Genomic DNA, 23634 nt, shown 5'->3' on the forward strand with positions numbered 1-23634 from the left:
TTTGGAATTGAATTGGTAAAAGAATAGGTTTCAGTAGAAATTATCATCAAATACCAAACAAGCTGGTTAAAATATATTTCACAAGGAACGTCGGTCATCGTTACTGCGCAGGAGAGCTCTTTATGAACCTTACCCCGTGCACAGTGATCTGACCTTGCTTTGTGTAGCATGGCTGCAAGAAATGTCAGGTTCCCCCTACAAAGGCTCGTCAAAACAGTAAACCAGTTGAAACCGAACTCTGCAATGGCTACTCAGGCGAGGGACATTTCCACAAACTTTAATGCGAGAAACGACATCATGCTACCGAAAGGCACCTTTGAAGGCAAAGTTGCATTTGTCACAGGGGGTGGAACAGGTCTTGGCCAAGGTATGGTGAAAACTCTATCTGCTCTTGGTGCAAAAGTGGGAATCATGAGTAGGTAGGAACAATTTTTTTAATTTTCCAAGTTGAAGTGATTCATATACGAATTTTTGTGAGAAAGGGTTTCAAAAATATTTTTCAATGGATTGTTTTTGAAGGGATTGTCCCCCTCTAAACTTGTATTTAGTTTTAGAATAATAAATAATCCCTAATATGTTGGGGGAAAGGTTAGTCTACGTTAACATAAAATTGGTCAGAAGGTCAGGAGGGGGAGGGGGGGGGGCTCAGCCGTTAAGTGACTTAGTGCACCAGGTGGCCTGTTTGGGAAGTGTAGTATTTTTTAGAACTTATTTTTACAAACTTGATGAAATAAAAAACAGGGCCTGCACCACTGATCCTAAACTGGAGCGGTCATCTGATTGTGGCAAACAGTTCAAACTGCAAATGCTTACTCTGTTTTACTTGTGGATTTTGGTTAATGTATTTGTTGTAATCTACAGGCTTATCTATATCAATGATTTGAGCTGATTTGAATCTTTTATTTAGTGAAAAAGTGGGGAGGCCATGCCCCCCCCTGGTCCCCTCTACGGTTCGGCCCTTGAATAAATGAACTTTTAACAGAAATAAATTTAAAGTATTTTTACTCTTAAATTGTAGCAGATAAAATTCAGGAAACCAGTCTATTGTGAATGTATCTGACTTCCTCTGCATCTGCACATATTGGGAAGATTGCAAAAAATAAGGTCAAAGTGAAATCAACACTTTATTGTCTTACTTACTGTACACCAAGGAATTTCCAAATGGACATCCAAGATCTTGGGCAATCATTACATGTGTTCTGGATAAACTCTGCATGCTAGCTCAGGCACCATACAGCCATTGGGCTAGCAGGGGTTATAGCCCGCCACTTTTCCAGCGTTCTAAAAGGCATGGCCTCAAAAATGTTTGGTCACACCCATCTCAGCCCACCTACTTTTAGACTGGTGCACGGTGCTTGTGCTATCTCTTCATTTCACTTCATAGGGGCTGTTCAGTTTCAGGTCTACTCTGTAATAGAAGTTTATGAATCATACTTGTTTGCTGTGATACAGGCAGGTCTGAAAAGCTGTAGGCTGGGAAGGCAAAATGCCAAAACGATAGCAAATAATATTTTGTGAACCTGCAGAAAGTTAACTAATCAGGTACCATATTAGTTAATCTGTAAAATTTATGTATGTAATTGTCATTAAGTAAATGTCATCTATATATTACTTATTACTGTTATTATAGCAAAGATACATAGCAAAAAAACATGTGACAACTAGATGTGTTGGTAATCAAGCAGCCACAGTTAAAAAGTGTTTTCTTGATCCCAATATACATGGTAGGCTAAAGGTCACTGACTGGTTGGCTAAAAGTATTTTCCAAATTATCTGTTTCAGGAGATATGATGTATTGAAGAAAACGGCTGATGAAATTTCAGGCGAAACTGGGAATCAGGTATTTATTGATAGAAATTCTTTGATATTTTCCTTTTTCGAATTGTTGTTAAACTCTGCATCATATTCCCACAGAGATTAAGAGAATAATGGTTTGGAAAATAGAACATTAAGGAGATAATCCCAAAAGTCAGAATGCCCTTAATCAAATTTAATTAAGCCATAGGTCAACATTTCTCAGATGCCAGAGCATGCAAAAACTTCAAAAGTGATTAAAATGTTCAAAATATTGGGCAAGCAAGGTATTTTGTTCAGATGAAGGTATAGTGCATTTTGCAGTTGCTACCTCTGCTTTCTTTTATCTTCTTAAAATAATCATTGGGTTTGAAGTTATTATTGATATGCACAGTGTTGATCTGCTCTCTTGTTTGGTAGCTTCTCTGAACTGCTTTCTTCAGGGTATGAGGCTACAAATTCCCCCCCCCCCCCCAATGTTCTCATACTTAGATCGGCTGTCTCCCAGTCTTTGCCAATGGCATGCTTAGCTGTTTTGTGATCTATTATTACTTATGTATATATGTATGTATAATTTTGCCATCAAATAAATTACAATTTAAAATTAAAAAGAAAAGAAAAAGAAGATCTAAGTACAGATATATAAAATTTACAGATAGAAGTTAAAAGCATATACTAAAGACACCCCAGGTTAAAAATGACAGGGAAGCATTAAAAGGGTCAATACGATCTTGTTTCCCTACTTGTGATATCAAGGGTTTTCTTCATCAGTCCAACAGAACAAGCTTCTCTTTTCCTCAGACATTACCTATTATAATTGGGGAATGTGACATTTAGGTGCCAAAATAATTTATTTCTTGAGCTACCCTGGCCCAGTAACATAAAATTATATTATTATATACAAAATTATAAAATTATATACAAAACAAACAAATCAATTTGCACACAAGTCATTGGCAGTATCAGTTACTGTGTAAATGCAGATACTTTTGGATTCAATCTTGTGTAAACTGGGTCTTAGTGTGTTATATTTTCTTTTTTCTGTGCTTATTTGTTATCCTTAATAGCGTTCACCTCCTTACAATGCCAATGCCACATCCTTTTCTGGGTGAATTTCACCTTGCACTACTCTCACTGCTCTAGAGATGGTCCTGCTTTTGGCATTGTGTGGGGCTGATTATAAATAGGTGGATCTGCAAGTATAGTAGCCCTAACAGGAAGATATTATGCTATTCAGTGATCTATATAAAGTTAAATGCTGTGTCAGAACTATCTGTAGGGTTGTTTTGATAATCCACATGTTAGTCATACATTAATAAAATTTTCTGAAGTAATTTTTGTGGAAAGATCTCAATTGGTCTTGCAGCTGATGCCAGCACAGCCAAAATGAAGCTGAAATAATTTTCAAAAATATTTTCTTCAAATCTGCCTTTCAGTTAATTGTTTGATCTTTATTTTGTGTTTATTAAACTTCCTGACTTAATCTTATTCAGAAGAAAGCTCGTAGTTTATTTAACTTCTTTTATGGCTAAATGGTCTGCTGTTGAAGCTTTAAGTGAAGCATTTATGAAAGCAATTCAAAATTTATAAATTCCTGCCATAATATTAATTGTCCTAGAAACATCAAAATGGATTTCTCAAAATTTGAGGTATTTTGGCTTCTTTACAGGTGTTTGCCGTTCAAGGTGATGTTAGAGATCCAGAATCTGTAAAGGCAGCATTGGATGCAGTAGAAGCTGAGCTTGGATTGCCAAATATTGTCATTAACAATGCAGCTGGAAACTTTATCTCCCCATTTGAGAGATTATCTCCAAACGCATTTAAGACTGTCATTGACATTGTACTTAATGGAACTGCAAATGTGACACTTGATGTAGGCAAGAGACTTATAAAGGCTAAGCAAGGTACGTTTTCCATCTGATGCTTGTTTATTTGTGTAAACCAAGTGAAATTCTGTCTTTTTCTTTCTTGAAAAATTCTACTGCTCAAACTTTGAGCCTCAAAGTGATGAAAAATCATAGAAAGCTAAAACGAAAACAAACATTTGCAATATAAACAAAGAAATTGATATTGATTTAACATTTTTTAAACACAGTTCAATTTCCTTTCTTTTAAAATTATTTAAGTGCCATTTCCAAATACTTAGTCTTAATAATATCAAAAAATAATATCAAAAGTAGGATTTTGCAAGTTCATCTAATGCACATGAGCCAAGCAATTTTTGGTAACAAAATGAACAAACACCTATTGCCCTTTTTATTAGAAAAAGGTAATTAGTAACTCTTATCTTAACTAATTTATGTATTAATCTTCTGTTTTTGACTTAAGCATCAAATGATATTATTAGATTTGCAGACTAATTTGGTAATATATGTGATTTAGTTTTTAAGTCTTGATTAGTAAAACCTGTCAACATCACTGGAGTGTGTAGATCTCTGCCTAAATTGCATCACACACTCTTCCACAGAACGGTTTGCAGCAACCTTCACTCATTCTTTACTGAGAATGCTAAATATGCTGTATTTAGTGTTGAAATAGCCCGATTGGGAAATTTTGAAGCATTAAAAGATTATATATATAACATTAGAGCACCATGTTATTAGTATAAAAATATATGGAGTCTGTGATGTCTTTATTCTGTTTTAGGGGCAAATTTTCTCAGTATATCAGCAATATATGCAACATCCGGATCTGGTTTTGTAGTGCCTTCTGCAGCAGCTAAGGCGGGAGTAGAAGCAATAACAAAGTATGATTCCCATTAACATTTGCTTTGCTGATATTTGGCCACCTGATGGGCTAGAGTTTAATATAGTGTGAAATATTATCCTGTGCATTTAGAGCCTCTCTTCAAGCACCTTTCAGTTATTGCATTCTCTAACTACCTGTCTCGGTATGGGGGTCTATGAGAAATCAAAATAAAAGTAACAGGCAAAATCAAATGACCCAAAAGTTCCTGATTTTCAAAGATGATTTTTTGAACAAGCATTAGATTTTCTCAGCAAACTTTAGCAAATTGTGGTGGACTGTCAAATTATCAATCTTACCATCAGGTATATTTGATATTGAGGAATGGCTAGGTAGTAACAACGAGAGAATGCTAATAAGCTAACAAAATAATTCACTTTCTTTTCTTGCTCTTTATTATCAGTGTTTTTCTATCTCCTACTTAGTTGAGATGCCCCAATGATTATTCTAAATTCTTAACCCACTATTTGTCAAGACTCTAGTTTTGGTGTAAAATAACTCTAAAATCTAGATAGGTTAAGAATTCCCTTGCTAAACATGTTTTCGCTTGAATACTAAAGAATTACAGCTTGAAAACTAGAGAAAGTGTGCCAGGTTTGTTTTATCAAACTAACTTTTTAACAAGGCTGTTCTACAATGTTCGTGTACTTAGAGCCTTTCTTCCAAGCATCCTCCCCAATATGTGTACTTAAAGCTTGCTAGAAGAACTTCTTAACGGACGCATTAACAGCTCTACCAGCAAACATTATTTTGTAAAATCTTAACAGTGCAGGATTGGAAAGTAGCTGAAATTATCGTTTAGATCCATTCATAATTTCTGCCGCTTAGCCATTTTCTAATTAAGAAAAAAGGTTGCCTAGGCTTTTGTATTACTACAGGTTTTATTTGACTAATGTAAACTTTAGTATTGTTTTGTTTTCTGTTGAGTTAGCTTAGATAACTGTTCATCTTCGCAAGTGGAAGACAGCTGTTTCGAAAAGTTTAACTTAAAGAAAAGAACCACTTTTACTGATAATGGCATATTTCTACATTAACAAAACGATGCTCCACCTATGTAGTAACTTTTGAAATCGTTCCAACAAACGAATTTCCCGTAGCCAGTTCTTCCACATAATATTTATGGTTAATTTACTGCAGTGTAAGGATGATTTTACAATACAGTCTGTTCGATTCAGTTGCTTTTATTATGACAGATATACTTCTCAAACCTTGCTTACTTTCCCTTTTTACTCGCATAATTTTTACTTTTTACTTTTTTAATCATTATTTTAAAAACCCTTTGCTGATTTTACCAGAGTTTCCTACTTTTGCGCTTTTTTCTTTCTCTTTTTTAGTACGAACGTCAGTTTGTGCATTTTGAAAGATTTATTGTGTGTGATGCTGCATTGTGCGTAGATCTGAAGCAATGAAATATTTTCTTCCAGGTCCTTGGCCGTTGAATGGGCTCGATATGGTATGCGCTTCAATGCAATTGCACCTGGGCCTATCAAAACAGAGGTAAGGCACCATTTGGGTGAATCAGTATGCAGGAAATTTCAAATTTCATCAATATTCAAGAAGTTTACATTAAAGGGTCTTGTTCGTCGAGAAAGTCGAGTGGCAATTCTAAAAAGGCAGATGCTTAAACATGAAATATTGTCTGAGGTACCCTGTGAATTAAGCTGCGATAGCAGCAATGGCAAAAAGTCTAAATACGCACGTATATATTACTGTTACTGCAGAGTCCAGAAAAGTTGTTAACCTTCCTTCAGACAAAAACATCCCAGAAAGAAAATCTTCCTCACAAAAAAATAGGAAGTGGGCGTGGCTTGGGTGTGTCATTGGAGCTTCTTTTGTTTTTCGTGGACCTTCCTCCAGTCAGTGGCCGTGCGACCGCAATTTTTTCTTGACACTGTGTTCATGTTTATAATTGGTTCTTGTCGTAGATGCAGGATGTCCTACATTTGATCGGTATATCGGCCTTGTAGAAGCTACTGTAACATGTGTTCAGTCAAAATTAATCGGGCCGAAAAAAATAATCATGATTAGCGTTTGAAATTATTTTGCTACCTCGCAGGTTTCATGCTGACATGACCATGCCTTGGGCACCAAAATCCAAAACTGAATTGTGAAACTCGGAGTCGCAACTAAGAACCTGACGCTCTACACAGCGCATCACGTCAAATATTTCGAATAGGAAATTTAAAATATCACATACTGTCCTTTTTTCAGGGAGCCTTTAGCCGGCTTGACCCTACAGGTGCCTTTGAGGAGCATATGCTTGAGAGAAATCCAACGAAAAGAATTGGAACGAGAGAAGAACTTGCTAACCTTGTAGCATACATGGTTAGTGACTATTCAAGTTGGATGAATGGAGAGGTGAGATCATACGTAATGAACTGAAAAATTGATAATCCATAATATTCTAGTCCCAAATTGTCTTTGATTTTGTTCATATTTACTTGTTTTGGGAAGTTTTCAAAGCTAAATTTAATATCTTCTTCGTATCTACCACTTAACTATGTACTAGTTTTTCTAGTGTGTGCTAGCATGATATACTAGTTTTCAAAAGAAAGTATTTGATAAATAGCCAATGATAATCGAAAAAAAACCAGTGTCGTTGCATTGGATTAAAAGATATCATGATAACAAACATTTCTGAGAAGACTAAAATTTCACGTGTGAAGTGCAAAATTCTAGGTCAGCATACGAAAAGCCAAGGACCTACCAATTTTAATTAAATTCATACTTGACATGGTTTACATTTTCTTTTTGTTTAGTTTCGTTTTTGCAATATTCTATGAATAAACTCGAATCTCTAGTTTAGGTTCTAAGTTTTATTTAGCTGAATTTTGTTTAGATAATAAGAACTTTTAGCATGATGTGCTAGTTTTCAAAAGAAAGTATTTGATAAATTGCAAATTATAATCGAATAAAATCCAGAGTCATCGCGTTTTCATGTGTTTGGAATGGAATACAGAACATTCTGTATAGCATGGAAAGTGTTTAGAGCAGCTTTTCTTTTTAGTTTTAAAAATTGGAACTGTTGAAATTTATAGTTTTAGTAACTTGTTTTGATGCAGGTTGTCGTTCTTGATGGAGGCGAATTTAGAGCTTTGGCGGGGGAAATGAATGCAGCTTTACAGGTATGATGAATAGATTCATTAAATTCTGGTGGTAATGTAATCACTTAGCAAGCGTTCTTCAACCACTTTGCTGCGTGGGTTGAATGCGTGTGCACAAAAGTGTGCCAGGTGGTATTCTCTGTTGTGTCGTGGAAAATTCTCCAATTTCACCCTACTGGTCTAAAAGATTGAAAACAATTACGTCTTTCTTCCATTCCTGTCAGGATATGAACTCTGGGTTCAGCAAAACAGGTCCACGTTTCACACTAAGGGAATCAGATTTTTCTTTTTCATTTATTTGATTTCTATTCAAGATACTTCGTTGAGAACGGCTTATTATTGTGCCTATAGGCCATAGAGTTTCAATTTTTAACATTGTCTGTTGATGGTGTGCCCCGTGATTTTTTTCTATGAAAATGAGTGTCGTAGATCAAAAAATCGTTTTTGAGTAAATAAGTCTTTCGTACTGCTGAAGTACAATGCGGCGAAGTAAATCACCGCAGAGAAGGAGCTACTTTTTCAATAGCCAGAATGTTGTAGGTTCTTGTTTTGAGGGTGAAAATGTTTATTATAGGATGGAAGGTTCTTATTTCAAGGGTATATTCCTTGCCTCTGAGGGACAAAAGGGCCAAAGTGTCTTGTATTATAAGAACATGTAAATTCAATTTGATCTTAAACACAAAATTGTTTGGAAATAAACAATACAGTTCCAATGCTCCTTGGAAAAAAGCTAATCACAGTACATCGGTTTGGCTCCCGCTGTTGGTTCAACAGTGCTTTCCTCGTCCTTGACACAGATTTCTGAAGTAAAATTTGTATACAAATCACAGCTCGCGATTTACGTAACATTTCAAAGACTCTCCTCTTGTCAAACAGTCACGCCAAACAAGCTTCGTACCTTCTTCTTTTAGACTTACTCTAAGGATCCTTACATGAAATTGAATTTGTGTCTTGGATAATATTACATTAAAGTGATAACATTAATGTTATTCCCTATTATAAAATCTTTGCTTTTCCACGTTTCATCTAAGTTCCGTTCCTAGAAATGGAAAAACAAACGAAACATGAAAAAGGGAAGAATAAGGGTTGATTTTCGATGATTTTTTCTCATTTTTCTCTTACCTTACTTCTCAAAGATGCAGCGTATTTCATTCGTTGTACTCTAATTTATTTTGCATGCTGTGCGCTTATTTACATAGTCAAATGAATAAGAGTGGGTTTTCACTTCATTGTTTGCAGAAAATTTGAACCAAATGAACGATATTGCATTTTTGTTAACTGTGTAATTTAGTATTTGTAATTCATTCGCCAAACATTTTTAATGTTTACGTCCGTACTTATTCGTCAAAAAGAACATATCTTTGTGTACTCTTGAATAGGTGATTCCTTGAATTACTAAAAGTGCAGCTGCCTAGTGATTCAAATTTTTTTGCTTAATCGTTTTTTCGCTATTTCTGTAAGCATTGACGCAGTTTCAGTGTAAACAAACTTAGAATGAAGGGAAAATAATATCATTATTCTAAAGAGCCATGTCATTATTGATTGAAAATTTAAAGCAAGATTTTCGATTGCAATGTTATACTGGGCTCAATAATTCTCCCATATTTTCTTAAGTTTAACAAACAATCACTGAAGTTCTTTCTGAAATCGTAATTTATTCAATCGAAATTCTGCTAGATCGTGCAGATGGCCAAGGCTTTATGATAATAGATCTTGTAGACATAAATATCGATTAATTCGTTCATTCTTAACTAAATAATACTACCAGTTTGAGATTCGATCTGTAATTCGGTTTTTTGTCAATTGTTTGATAAACGAAAAATTCTTACAACACTGAACAGCGTTCTATTCAATGTTAAGTTTGCTATTAAATGACATAATCTTAACATAGAATCAACAGAGGAAAATATTATCTTTTATGCTTGTGATTCGCAGATGCCTCAAATGCAATAGTTGTGTTTTATGTTGATTAAAACATTTCCTCTTGCCAGTTATAACCGCAACTGAAATACTGTCGGTTTTTAATTGCTTCAATATCAAATTTCCTGCTCGTAAGCAGTTTAATTAAACCGCATTTTTTAAACTTGCGATTTGTTCTCATTAGGTTACCGATGAACAATGGGATATGATGGAAAAAATGGCAAAGAAGAAAAAACCAAAACTTTGAAAAGACAGCTAGTTTGTAGCTTCTATCCGGTGCATTTCACTGCCAATATTTTAATGCTAAAATAGATTTTAAGAGTGAATGATAGTTCAGATTTTGAATTTTGGAATAAAAAGTGTAATCCTGTACATGTGAATTCGATTCTAAGCCAAAAATGTGTTTGCCTTCCGTGTCTGGATTGTATTGGAACCTCTGTTTCAGCTTATTTTACTTTCATAGTAATAAACATTATTTTAACTCCAATCACCCCAAGATTTTAGATAAAATTTTGGTACTATAAACATTGATGAATTTGAAGAACTCAGATACCGTTGTTTTACCACTTGCCAACTCAGTGATCATGATCGGGACCATTAGCATGCCGTGTTAGAAATCATAATCATTGATTTATTATTATTGGTGATAGCAGCAACGAAATATCTGATTTTGATCTATGATGAAAACATGATCGTCGTTTTTTAACTTTAGAAAAGATGCAGCCATTTAAAACGCTCGTTGTACAGTTTTACAGGATATTCATGCAACATTTTTGAAAATGAAACAAGAGTTGCGGTTGACGATCATGGTTGGCATAGTGATTGTTTTGATCAATCGATGATCGATCATCTTCAAAGTTTGTATTGCCTGAATCATGATTAATATGGTAATGATTTTCATCGACGATCATAATCATTCTTTTTTATTGCTGCTATTATTCATAATCATGATTGTTAGCCTGTAATCGTTAGTTTGATGAGCAACTCTAGTCACAGTGCGCAATGTCATAGTCATATTAACAGAAGTTTAGCAAAGTTTAGACTTATAATCATAATCAGTTTTAGGCCCCGTTTTCATTTGTATAAATTCAAGTAGCCATTATTATGTGGCACACTACCAACATGGTAGTGAATTTCAAAATTAAGCACCTTTCAAGCACATGTTGCCTACAGACAGTATGGAGATATTTGTACGGATTTTTTAAAGACCATTTTGTATCTATCTATTGAAATGCTGCTTTTTGGTGTGATGATCAAGATTTGTCGGCTTCTCTGATCCCTCGGTTAATCGGGATAAAATCAACACAGTGAAGTAGCAACAAGGTGTCCGTATCAAGTTTCTCTTATCTTTATCTAATGCAATGTTTGTCCAGTGCATTTGCTCAGTTTGGTTTTGAATGCAGGTTCAATGTCTTCAAAGAAAACCATTATCCAAACAACTGAGAACATGACGAAGCTGGCATTCTAGGCTCGAATGAAGTAAAATTCAGCTTGAAAGAAATTGAGTTTCAACTTACAGTACGTATTTCGATTAGATGTTTCTATTTTTATATAAGTTCTACACATGTTTTCTACAATATTAGAAGGATGATGGTTTATTATTTCTAGAGCGACAAGTGTTTATACGTACGCAAAGATCTTGTTAGAGTTTCATGAGCTTTATTGATTTTGTATATTGCCCGATTTTCACACTGTTTTTATGATGGGACAGTAACGTGGTTATAGGGTATTTTCACGTGTGACAGGCTGCTATTATGATGGGTTGTGAAGGTTAGTGTGTGTGGTGATTGCTAAGCAGCATATAACCTTATATCAATTATTACCATAAATTACCTTATTGCTTTCGTAGTTGTCAAAAAGGTACTCAATTTGGAACCATTTCTCAGTTTGTAGATAAAAAGGGCTAATAATACAGTTTCTTCAAGCCTGGAAGCCTGGAAGCATGGCCCCTGCCATATAGAGACCTCCGTACATTTATATGATTCCATAGGTATAATTCACAAGTCTTCAAGGAAGGAATTCATGACCTTTTTTGGACGTTAAACGACGCTTTCACCATGAAGGAATTTGAAATTTGAATTGGCTTACATTTTCGAGTTTTTCATTCTCCTTCTTATTCTTTACATTTTCATTATTTTATTATCAAGAAAATATAACTAGGTTTCTCTTTTTATGTTATAAAGATAGTAAAACCTTCCAAGATATATTCCTCCATGCCAAGCAATTATGTACATAAAGATGACTGTTACAATTTCATTAGGCCGATACTGTTGTGAATGTCATCCAACAAAGAAGTCACTTTTCAAGGGCAATGGGGCAATATTTGTTATCTTAAGTCAATAGGTACCTGCCTTGACGCGAGTTCTTACTAAATTAGATTTAAACAGCCTATGTACGTTTCCTGAGAAAAAGATTTTTTATATCTGCATCTAGTCTAAAGTTGCTGGTGTTATCGTCAAGCTCTATTTGAAACAAATGGAGCTATTTTTTTGGGTCAATGTAGTTTGGATCAGGATTCGTAAATATTTTTGCAGTTTTGCTTAAAGCTTGTTTGGTGAAGTATTGTCTTCGTCATTTGGCTGGAATGAATTCAGAATTTTTTATGCCATTGCTCCAACTTTCCTAACTTCCTATTCTCAATGTCTCCTGTAGCATGAGTCGTGTCTCTGTCCGTGGTATAATGAAGATGTAAGCGCTATATAACAGCTATATTGCAATGCTAAAGCTATACAGAAAACTTACGTACAGAAAACGTACAGAAAACGTACAGAAAACGTACAGAAAACGTACAGAAAACGTACAGAAAATGTACAGAAAACGTACAGAAAATGTACAGAAAATGTACAGAAAACGTACAGAAAATGTACAGAAAATGTACAGAAAACGTACAGAAAATGTACAGAAATCAAAGTATTGATGTTTTCCCTGTTCTAATCCTTTCCAGTTCATCCACTAGGACTGCCAAGTGATTGTAATCACACTCTTCTCTCTTAATATGAATAAAATTTGCAAATAATTTCTGGCTCAGAATCATCCTGTTTTTAAGAATATCGTAAGAATATTGTTTAGCCTCAGATTGCATACATTTTTTGGCAGCTGTATGTTTTTTATGTTCATAATAACAGCCATACTTACTTCTCATACCAGCCATAATTTCAAATACCCTTCTGAATAATAGTTGCTGTTGCTTTTTTTGTTAAACCTTGATTCTTTGTTTTTATGGGGGGAGGGGGGGGGCTCTCTCTCGATTAGCTTACCTATTTAGAGAGCTCCTCTTTAATCAAACAATCTTAAATACAACCATGTAGTATACTCTCCTGAGTATGTATGGTTTCTTGTGAATTAGTAATTGTACAGTACTTGTAATTTTGTTGTAATTTTGTAGAGTTGTATTCAGTATTAGTTGATAAATGAATAAAAATGAACTAAAACTTATAAAAGAGAATTGCATAACTGACAAAGCTCGTTTTTTCGAAGATTTGTTTTATTCAAGGGCGGGCGATGTTCCTTGAGAAAAACATGAACACTTTAAGAATATATCCGGGCTCAAACGAAAATTTCTTAAAAATATCGAGAGGGAACAAAATTTATAGTATTCTTATAGCAAAAAATAAGTGTAAAAACTCTACTATCTGCTACAACAAAGTCGAGTGAATTAAAGCTGAATCTCTAATAGAAAAACCTTTTCGCGTATCGTATCAAATTACGCGTATATAGATGTTTGAATTTCGGTGCAATTACCATTACAAAATTTTAGACACGTGAATTGAATGGTGGATAGCGGCTGTATTTAGTCGAAAAATTATTCTTTTATTATTGTTAAAAAAACCGTTTTACCAAGAAGAGAAGGTTCTGGGTAAGAAGACTATTATCAGATCGAAAATTTAAAAGAGAGTTTTATCTTCTAATGCAAGACATGCTTTTGTACGACCAAGAGTTCTTCTTTAGATTCTTCAGGATGACTCTACATCAGTTTTAAGTTCTACTTGCAAAGGGAATTGTTCTCGTGGAATACTTTGTGTTACTCTGAGATATCTGGCAACACGTTTCTTCGACAGAACTTTAGCCGCCATCTTGATTTCATTATCAATGCCCAGAAATACAAAAGTGAATTGGTTGTTTTATGGCTTGATACGACGTAGTACGTAAAAAAGTAGGATCCAATTCAACTTTGTTTGTGTGCATATGCACGTTCTTGAGATACGCGTATTTCAAAAATTCACTAGAAACACGCATGCGCGTCTGTACGATCCGTGTCGATACGTGTAGAATTTTGCTCATTGGAAATCCGGCTTAAAAACCCTGCTTTTGAAAAGCTGTAGAATGGAAATTCTTTTGACCAAATTGCCTGATGCTGTATTTATTGTGCTCTTTTCAGGGATTCAGAGTTTTCATATGCTAAACACGATAATGCACACTGCTTTTGATGATATTTGCCTGCTTTACTGATACACCTGTCTCGCTAAATTCTCAGGGGGGTTAACAAGGGCATACTATTGTTGCGCGATTTCAGTTTGGAGTCACTGATTCTCGTGTCGATCCTCAGTTTGAAGCTGCTCATGGTACCAACGAATGTAGTATTTGGGTGATAATATGCTCCATGGTATAGCTTTAACGCATAATTTGTTGTCATAGAGCTCAGTTTCAGAGTGGTTTAATTTCGAGATTCTATACTTGGTCTATTTTCATCAATTTCAATGTTCTTGGATCATATAATCACTGTGCTTTTTCATAAAATTTACTTTGGTGTTTCGAGGTCTTAGAAAATGTCACTATTCAGTTCCTATAGACCCCCCTGCTCATCTTCAGCCTTGAAGATCTGTTGATATAACATTTACTTTTTCGTTTCGAACAGGTTTAAGAGTAACAGAAGACAACAGGAGCGAAAACTTCCCAGTGGATTTTTCAGTTGATTGGTCGCTGTGATCGAAGTGCCTCCCCTTAAAAAGGTGAAAGACAGATATCAGCGCATGTGATGGTGAGTAAAGTGAATTAGTTCTTTGATTCTGTAGGATCGTCCGTGCGTATTGACTGCGACCGTTTGGGAATGTTTTTCATTTCACGCCTTCCTTTCTTTTTGATGAATTATTTTGTCGTAGTATGCTACAAGGTAAAATGAAATGTAAGGGACTCAGGCTCTACTCGTGTACAATGTAGTGAGGAGCATCACAAACAATGAGAACAATATACAGAGATGTTAAATCATAAGATTATGGAAAGAGTATCGTTAAATCTCATACTTGGCGCTCTCTTATGTTTATCTCCATGTTACTTTCAACTCGCCATCCTGGTTTTTCATTTTGATGTTATCATTCAATTTCTCCTTCTTATATTGTGTTTTCGCGAAAGTGCTAACCTCAAATGCACCAGCATTGATTGACACGCGTTTAGCATGCACTTTTAAGTCACGAAACCAAAATTCCTTTATTTGCGTTCCCTGTACTTTTTATGTCTGAAAGATCTGAAAATTTGTTATTGTCCGTTTAAACATCTAGATATGCCATTCGAAAGATCCTTTTTACCCGTCTGAAAAACTAGATATAACTCATGCTATCCGTGCGCTTCAAAGGTGTATACGTAAGTTAGTGGGTTCCTAAAAGTTTTTTCACTTTGTACAAAATGGCTCTTTGCTCATATGTTGGTACTCCGGTAATAGCCACACAAAAAGTTTCTTGACGCTTGAAAATTTGTGAATTATGTCTGGTCTTCTTGCTTCAATTAAATGATCATATTGAATATTCATGTCCCATAGTAGCTTTACCTGAACATTTTCAACTACACCTTCGGGGGTATGTTCATGCAATTTTCCGTCTTTTCTAGATTTTATTTCTTGCATAAATGCCAATGCACAATCCTCGCAAGATTTTCGTGCCTTCGTTTATATTCTTTCTGTGCCATCTTCTTGCACTCACTGACAATGTGATGTACAGTTTCGCCCTTCTCTTCACACATCCTACAAAGTGATGACTCTGCTGATTTGTCAATATGGTGTTCAATATAGTTTAATCGGAGAACCTGTTCTTGCGCTGCACACAAAAGTGATTCTGTTTGTATCTTAAGATCAGCTTTTCTCAGCCATTCCCATGTCTTCTTTTCATCTGTTGATTCTGGCATCTCTCCAACAAACTGCCCGTACATTCTTTATTCCTTCCATCTTTGTTCTTTTTCATTCATCCATCTCCTTTTGAACTCATTATTATCATTATTATTTTTATTATTAATCATAACTGGAGAAAACCTTCGCCCAGATCTTCTCTTGAAGACTAACAACAAAGCCCCATCAGAAAATATGGTACAGCCCTATCACAACATACTTAGAACAATTGTTAAGGTTGATGTATTCGTTCATATTTTGAATAACCGTTACATGCGGAATCACTCCGAGGATTTGATTATCAATAAATTTGCTGAAATGAAAGATAGCTCGCTGGTACTAGATGAAATAAATAAATGAATTGGTTCAATTATATCTTGTTTTTATAATTCATACATGAGTTGTACAGCATCAATAGACCAATTCGACTTACGACCTCGTTTTGGAAATTTCTCCAAATTTAATTATACGACTTTTTTAAGCTCAGATTTGGTTTTATCACAATAGATTTAGGCTGGATACAATTTTTCATTTTGTGCTTGTGCTTGTAATTTAGATTTTATGGAGAAATGAAGTTTGAAAACTTGCAAGGGATTTGACCGCAAAAATCATTCCGGGCGAAACTTTACCCCCCCCCCCCCCAGTCGCCAATCACGGTCAAATCTCTTATAAAATTTTTATATTTTTGCCGTCATAAAATCAATATCGTGAGCAATAACATAATGAAAATTTCCAAGTAGACTAAAATCATTGCTCTTAATCCGAATCTGAGGTTAAAAATTTTGTACAAAAGAATTTGAAGATTTTTTCAAAACGAGGCCGTAAGTCGAATTTGTCTATTCTAAATATTTTCGACGTCAATCCTGTGGATATTCCCCTTGTTACTAAAGCAACTCTGATCACATCAAACCAGTGATTACAAGTGATTACATTGCTGTTGCGACCGACTTCATAACTGAGCGACTAAATAGATGACAACTACGGGGGGGTTGTCTGCTAGAGCGCCCATCCTCAAAGTTTTTTAAAACAGGATCATCCTCCCCTTGCAGCTTTTAGATGAAGAGTAGATTTAAGGTGTAGCCTCAAAAGGGCAGCAATTTTTTCTATTCAAGAAATATCATTTCAGAAAAGTTGCTTTTAGCAGTCGGGATTCTCAATAAAACGACCCATTGTTGGCTGTCAATCTCATCAATGGCTGTAAATGCATAAACATCAATTTCTGAATTATATAAACCCCAATATAAAGCAATTACTTTTTTTTAAATACCCCATAAAAAAATAAACTCGTCGCCCGTTATTGGCCCGATTTTGTTGACCAACCTGATTGCTTTGATCACAGCCAGCAACATTATGCCTAAACTGATCAATAAGATCATGTGATAATGTTAATCTATCCTTCCTTCCATCCTAACCTTTTGCAATGCCTTAAAAATGTGTACCCATGCGATGCATTTGTAATTATGACAATCTCACTTCTTTTAGTAGTTAATAGTTGTGCAAACTTCGAAATCGCAGCAAGAAATCTCAAGGCAAACAAGCTACGAATTATCAATTGTCTGAGACAGCAAATATTGCCTTGCGAATTTTGCTTTAGTTTTCAGATACCAAAAGCATATTTATTTGTTTGCTTTGTTCTATTATTGTCGGGTTTTCGTGTTTGAAAATGCACCAGCCATCTGCATACAACTACGCATTTCTTGCAGTCATATGTCTTCGAGGTAGTCAGGGACATTTTCCATTTTGCTTAAATATTCGGTGGTAAGTTGTACGTTTGTGTTATCCTGCGTCATTTCTCATAGCTTTTTGCGTAGACATAGACATGCCCAGCTTTATTTGACACTTGAGTTTAGTATCATATTTACCGCTGCCTTTGTTGACATATTCTACGCAAATGTCTGCTTCCACATGACGTCACTGAAACGTTTATGTACAGGGTCATGTACCACCTCCGTTGATATGGTTTTGTCCACTGAGAAGTGGGCCAGGGGTCAATTGCCACAGGGCCTTTTTTAAGGTTATTACAGTAGGTTTCCTTGCTCAACTCAGTTCCTATTCTTTTCTGTTATATTTAGTAAGATTTGGTAGCCTACAGCCCAAACGGGGCACAAACCCAAATAATTGGAGAAATTTTAGAATACATTTGTTCGTTTCGCACATAAAAAATGGAATGCCTGTTGATCATCAAAAATGAAGTTTTTGGCATCTTTTGCTTGAAAGGTCACATAATTACCTGCTTCATTAAAGTCAACTTGCTAATATGGTCACCATTTGAATGGATAGGAAGTTGTTATGCGTTCTCAAAACCAAGGCTAGGGTGTCTACACTGGCAGGATATTTTATCATAGAAGTGTTCAGTTTTATCATTTAGAACGAACCCGGTCACGTAAAATTTATTAGTTAGATAGTTATATTATATTCTATTACCTCTAGTTTTTTTTATATTGTTTCTGCCTATCACTCATTTTCAGATTTTTTGAAAGCAAGATTTAAGAATCCAGTGCTGGCCAAATCCAGCGTTTATTTCTTTTTCTTGTGTTCCCCCTTTAGGGCCTGTTTACATGAAAGAGGTTTAGGCCTCTTTGCCGAGATCTCACCTTTTTCATGTGATCCTTTTTGAAATTCCTTTTCATTTACATTAGAGGTGGGCCAGTTTTTTTAGGCGAGATTTCGCTTCTAACTACCCTAGATTTCGCCTAGGCGAGCTAGAAATTTTCCATGTTAACGCAATCAAGTGGGCTAGCCCTCCAGGGAGGGCTGGAAAAATTATTTTGTGCACGCGACAACATACCGCTTGCGTCGCCAAAGTACAAATAGCTGCCAGTATCAAAATTACCAATTCAAAGTCAATACAATTTGGCTGGACTTCTGACATGGCGGAAATGTTAATCAATGCTCGCCGTAAATACAAAAGTATAATGGTATTCAAAAATATAGATTTCGATGGTGATAGGCCAAAGCAGTATGCTAGGTTAAGAGAAGAAATGGTGAAAGGGTATCCCGATGTAATGTCCAGATAATTAGTAGACCGTATTGCTGTAACAAAAGCGCTGTAAGAATTGTTGTTGCCTAAGGCCTGGTTCAAACGTCGCGCTTCTCATGTGCCGAACCTAACTCGAGAATTAAGTACATGAGGGGCGCGATGTTTGAATCAATTTGGTACGGCAGATTGAGTTAGGAGCGGCAGACTAGTTTGGATCGGTAGAGCTTGCCGAGCTGCACGACTCCAGCATGGCACGGTTCCAAGCGTCGAACTTGTCATGTACCGAACTCAATGCATAATTATATTTAATTTATTTTCCCTCCCAGAATTCATTTCTTTCTTGGAGGGCGCATGCGTTTCAAACAAATATTTGAGATTGCGCGCCTTAACCAAGATACTTCATGTAACAATCCTAAAACCCATTTGGCGCGACATAATTAAGTTCGACATTTGAAACGGGAGCCGCGCTAAACATGCTCAAGTGTCGCTCCAAACAGAGTTAGGTTCGGCACAAGTGGCCGCCATTTCGAAATAAATATTGGCGCAAGAACTTCTCGTGCTAACTTGTTCGTGGTTCCAGCCCTCCCAAGCGGGCTAGAAAATTCTCATATAAACAAGCATGCAAATCCAGCTCTCTTAGGGGAGCTGGCTCTCTCAGGCTGGGTCTTCTCATATAACCCCTAGTGTTCATAATTTTTGCCCTAAAGATATCTGAGAAATGATCATGGAGCTTTCAAATTTGCCAAAATCTTTGTTGAATCTATCTGCAAAGGCAATTTCTTGCTTTACAGACGTGGATTCACTCCTGAATCAATCTAGAAACATTCAAGCGCTCTTTATCTCAGTACGCTGTCAGATATACCAAATTTATTCGTATGCCTAGTTACTGATTATTCACATTTATTGTTGATGATTGCTATTAGCAAACTGGCGATACACCATAGTAAATATTTGCACTGTTTTTCCAGACTCTATTAATTACTTGAATCTTTCTGTCCGACTTCTGTCCAAATTCATTATACATATTTGCATATGATTTGCCGAACACACTTTTCTTTAAAGCGTGTTAATCATTTGGTGTGAAATTTTGCGGGCCAAGTCGATGCAGGGAATAGCTTTTCGGGACATGTTGTTTTCACTTTTATCGATGTTTATTCAAAAACTCCAGCTGCTAAGATAAAAAAATTGCTGATATTAGTGACGGAGAAAGCTTGAAAATTGTTCACAAATGTAATCGCATGAAAGAGTTTGAGCAACGTACATGGGTCACGCGGTAAGAGGTATATTGTTCCCTATTTTCTTTTATGATAAATGCTATGAGCACGCGTGTTGACACGAAGAAGATGGATCGAAATATGCTAAAGTACACTCTCATTAAAAGAAATAAAAAATTGGTTATTGAAATGAAAGACACGGAAATGATGTCACATTAGTGAAATTGCTATCATTACCATATTTATAAAAGAGAGACGTAATTCAAACATTCTAGGCCAGATGGAAACGTGGTGATTTCCAAAAACTGTGATCAAGCAGCTTTCAACTTCTTTGCCAAAGCAAAGTTGCCTCTTTTATTAGCAATTATACTTGGAAGGGGGGGGGGGGCAAATTTTTTAAACCTGTAACGACTAAATAGCTCTGGTCTGAAAACAATGGTATATTGAACTTTGAAAAATCCTAACCCTTGGCCATTGCTTTGTTTAGTTACATTCCTCGTTGACGAAAGATTATCAGATATCATTTACTGCTATGTATTGGTTTTGTTAACTGGCTGAGATTTGCTGGCATCAGGAAGAAATCTTAGCTGGCTATTTAGCCTTTTCACCATTGCTCCGTGCGTATTATGTAGCAAATTCATTTAATTACAAAGACCGATTTAGGGTCGCCGAAGAAAAGATCGGCCAATGGAACTAGGCACTTTTATTTTAGAGGAACACATCCTTCTCTAGTAATTTTTAAAAGACCTACAAAAGAAGACCTTATTTAGGGCCTGTTTATATGGAGAAATTCATCCCACCTTCCAGCCAGTGAGCTGAGAGGTGAGATCCCACTCTTCTATAGAATCCTTTGTGTTGTTCGTTTTGCATTTATATGGAAAACAAGCTAGCCCGGTTAAGTGAGATCCCACTGCATGAGAGGTGGGATTTCACTGAGATGGGATGAATTTTTCCATATAAACGCTGGAAGGTGGGATGAGGCAGGAAGATTGGATGTAACGTTCATAGAAACGTGATCAAATTTCGTCCCACTTGTCAGCACACAAGCTGGAAGGTGAGATAGAATCTACATGTAAATATTTGAGGATTTCATCCAACCTGCCAGATTATGGGCTGAGAGGTAGGATAAATTTGCTCATATAAATAGGCCCTTAAAAATATTGTTTTGCTCTTTATGATATATTTGTTATAGTTGTCTTAAGTTGAAATGTAGATTTTTTGTGTATCGTTAGAAAGTTTAAGTTAGAAAGCGTCTTGCAGCTTCTTAAAATTAACAAAAGATTGGAAGAATTTTTAAGGGCAATTGTAATCTTTTTCTAAATGAACTCAAGAGCAATTAAGAGATGTTTTGGGATAGACATTTCAAGATTTCAAACTTCAGTTGTTTAGGATCTTTGCAAGGAGTTGTTGCAAATTCAGGATAAATGGCATGGCTAGAGGGGTGTGGGATGTTGACGCACCCCTCTGATAATCAAATCATTTTACTTGCATTATTGAATGTTTGTCGTCCTCCTATTTTTCATTCAGAGCGTTGCGTCATGTTTTATTAATATGTCTTACTAGTTTCCTTCTCCCGCCCTCTGATTTGATATGCAGGTTTCTTTCAAAATCAACAGATCTTAAACCACTTTTCAATCAAAAATTACACCAGAACATGCATTTTTAATCCAGCTGGCCTGTTTTTATGAAATTCTATTTTCACATTCTCTGATGGGTATAATGCAGTAAAATGCCTTTTGCAAAAAATGCTGTACGATTGAGCATCGATTTTCGCTAACATCTAAAGTAAGGACGGGAGGAAGAATTTCAGTCTTGATGTGAATGGTATGTTATGAAATTTCTTTAATTGAAAATCTTATTTTTCAGATTTCTTTTTCACTTTTGAGCTAATTATATGTCGAAAGCCTACTGAGCTTGTTTATGTTGTCACAGAAGATAATGAATATCGATTATTCTATTACTCTAATGAAATGTATTCTTTTTAATGTTGTATCTTTTGTCTGAACAAGCCTTGTTTGGCCCTAGTCTTTTTAGGCTTGTGTGCTTAATTTATCCTTTTTGTCCATTGCTTTTAACTTAACTTCCACATAAGCTTGTTAAAAAGTGTAGAAAGCGAACTAAGCAATGAGAGACATTCGTTTTCTTCCCTAATTATTTGCTTATATTTGCATGTATACGAATAGTTATCAGAAACTAAAACTACATGAAGCAACTGTTTTACGGCAACCTCCATCCATAAGCGGAAATATGCGAGCCTGCATTTGCCGGGTATTTGTGGCTGCACTCACAAGGCTTGCAGAAAAAAGTTTAGGAACATGGTCTTGATTGAACTTTAATGTATCCGCTACACACGAATCTAGCAGTCTCGTTTTGAAATTATTTGGCTACAATTTTTGGTTGCAAACGTGTCCTATCTGCTCCAGTGACCCTGTCAAGTTTACATCAGGCAGCCCAGCAAGAAGATTGTATGTAAACAAATGCATGTATTTTAAGTTGAATGATCTTTCAAAGGAATGTATATTATACGTACACCAATTTTAAAACAGGTTCTGCAAGGACAAAAAGGAACCTCCACAAAAGTGTAAGACTGTTGTGGGTTCCTTTAAACAAAATTTTCCTCCAACAAAATTTTTCTCATCAAAGTTACTAGAATTTTCCCTCCAGCAGGGCTACTTTTTAGGCGCATTCATCTTTGTCTAACTTCCAACTGCTTTTTTTGTTGAACCTAAAAGCATAAACATTCAAAACGCAAATGCTCATTGGCTATTAAAATAAGTACAAACATTGAAGACCCATTGGTCATAGCTTCAACACGAAGTCAAAGAGCCTATGTTTCCACTTCCTTAAAAGAATATGTTTAATTCCACTAAAAATAGTTTTCACTCTTTGTGCTTACGGTGGTTAATTCAAAGTCTCGCTAAATCGAACAAAGTACTATTAATAGGATTTAATAACGGATGTTTGATAATTGGAGCATAGTTTGCTTTTTTTATTCACTTTATTTAATGTTGGTTTACAGAATAATAGCTAATAAATAGTTAATTAACACCAACTTGTAACAGTAACAAATATAACTAAGAAGAATCGTGATGTTTACAAGTATCCATTATTAGAAATATATGGTGTGCATAGTCTACACGAGCAAGTAAGATCCGTTTGTTTAATCTTAGCTTTGAAAACTTTGCAGTTTTCTGTCGATCGAATGTCTAATGGTATAAAATTCCACAATTCATTACATCTAAAGGATATTTTATCTAGCCCATAAGTAACAGTGTTCGGCTTTTTGTGTGTAAACGATTGATTTCGCAAATTATATGCAAGTTAAATATTTTTTTCATATATACTTGATTTCAGTTATTTACTGTTTTGTATATTTTTGTTGCTAGTAGTTGTAGGTTCTTTTGATGTATCCTGACATCATTTTTTGTGAGATAATATTTTCAAAGCTTGATTCAAAATCATTGTAAGTTTTTGTCCGGTGCCCTTTTATGGATATTTTCAATACGTTTTCCAGATTTTCGGCTACAATGCATCCATAAAAGTGGGCAATAGTTAAAGTGACAAAGTATAAAGGTTTTCATCAATAGTGGTCTTTTATATTCATTCATAGAAGGGGCGATTCTGACTAGGGCATTTATCTTTTTACCTGCTTCTTTACATAAGTTTTTTATATGTTCTTCAAAGTTTAGTTTGCTGTCTAAAGTTATTCCAAATAGTTTGGCATTTTTCGTCTCTTCGATTGTGGCATTTCCTATTTTAATATTTGTTTTTCAGTTCTGGTTT

General features: G+C 35.4%; 2 protein-coding genes across 10 annotated transcripts in view; both read left to right on the plus strand.

The window, feature by feature from the left end:
* The first annotated feature begins 13 nt into the window (after window positions 1-13).
* Window positions 14-9971, plus strand: LOC148960381 (2,4-dienoyl-CoA reductase [(3E)-enoyl-CoA-producing], mitochondrial-like). The gene is made up of 8 exons (XM_089116101.1): window positions 14-419; window positions 1783-1840; window positions 3464-3698; window positions 4441-4540; window positions 5964-6036; window positions 6751-6897; window positions 7602-7664; window positions 9748-9971. Exons 1-8 carry the CDS (start codon window positions 169-171, stop codon window positions 9808-9810), a joined length of 990 nt encoding a protein of 329 aa, XP_088972227.1. The 5' UTR covers window positions 14-168; the 3' UTR covers window positions 9811-9971.
* A 140-nt stretch (window positions 9972-10111) lies between these two features.
* Window positions 10112-23634, plus strand: part of LOC135690509 (uncharacterized) — a 76620-nt gene continuing 63097 nt past the window's right edge. For 2 of the 9 annotated variants that reach the window (XM_065208075.2, XM_089116099.1), the window contains exon 1: window positions 17436-19910. In XM_065208075.2, coding sequence (XP_065064147.2) covers window positions 19876-19910 — 35 coding nt within the window. In that variant the 5' untranslated portion in view covers window positions 17436-19875. Of the gene's footprint in view, window positions 11082-14065; window positions 14167-14418; window positions 14542-16279; window positions 17416-17435; window positions 21676-23634 lie in introns of those variants that run through there. The other 7 variants (XM_065208077.2, XM_065208076.2, XM_065208078.2 and 4 more) reach the window with 7 other exon arrangements.

The sequence above is a fragment of the Rhopilema esculentum genome, chromosome 4, assembly GCF_057945365.1.
Source record: "Rhopilema esculentum isolate cy_ngs chromosome 4, ASM5794536v1, whole genome shotgun sequence".
Taxonomy (NCBI): Eukaryota; Metazoa; Cnidaria; class Scyphozoa; order Rhizostomeae; family Rhizostomatidae; genus Rhopilema; species Rhopilema esculentum.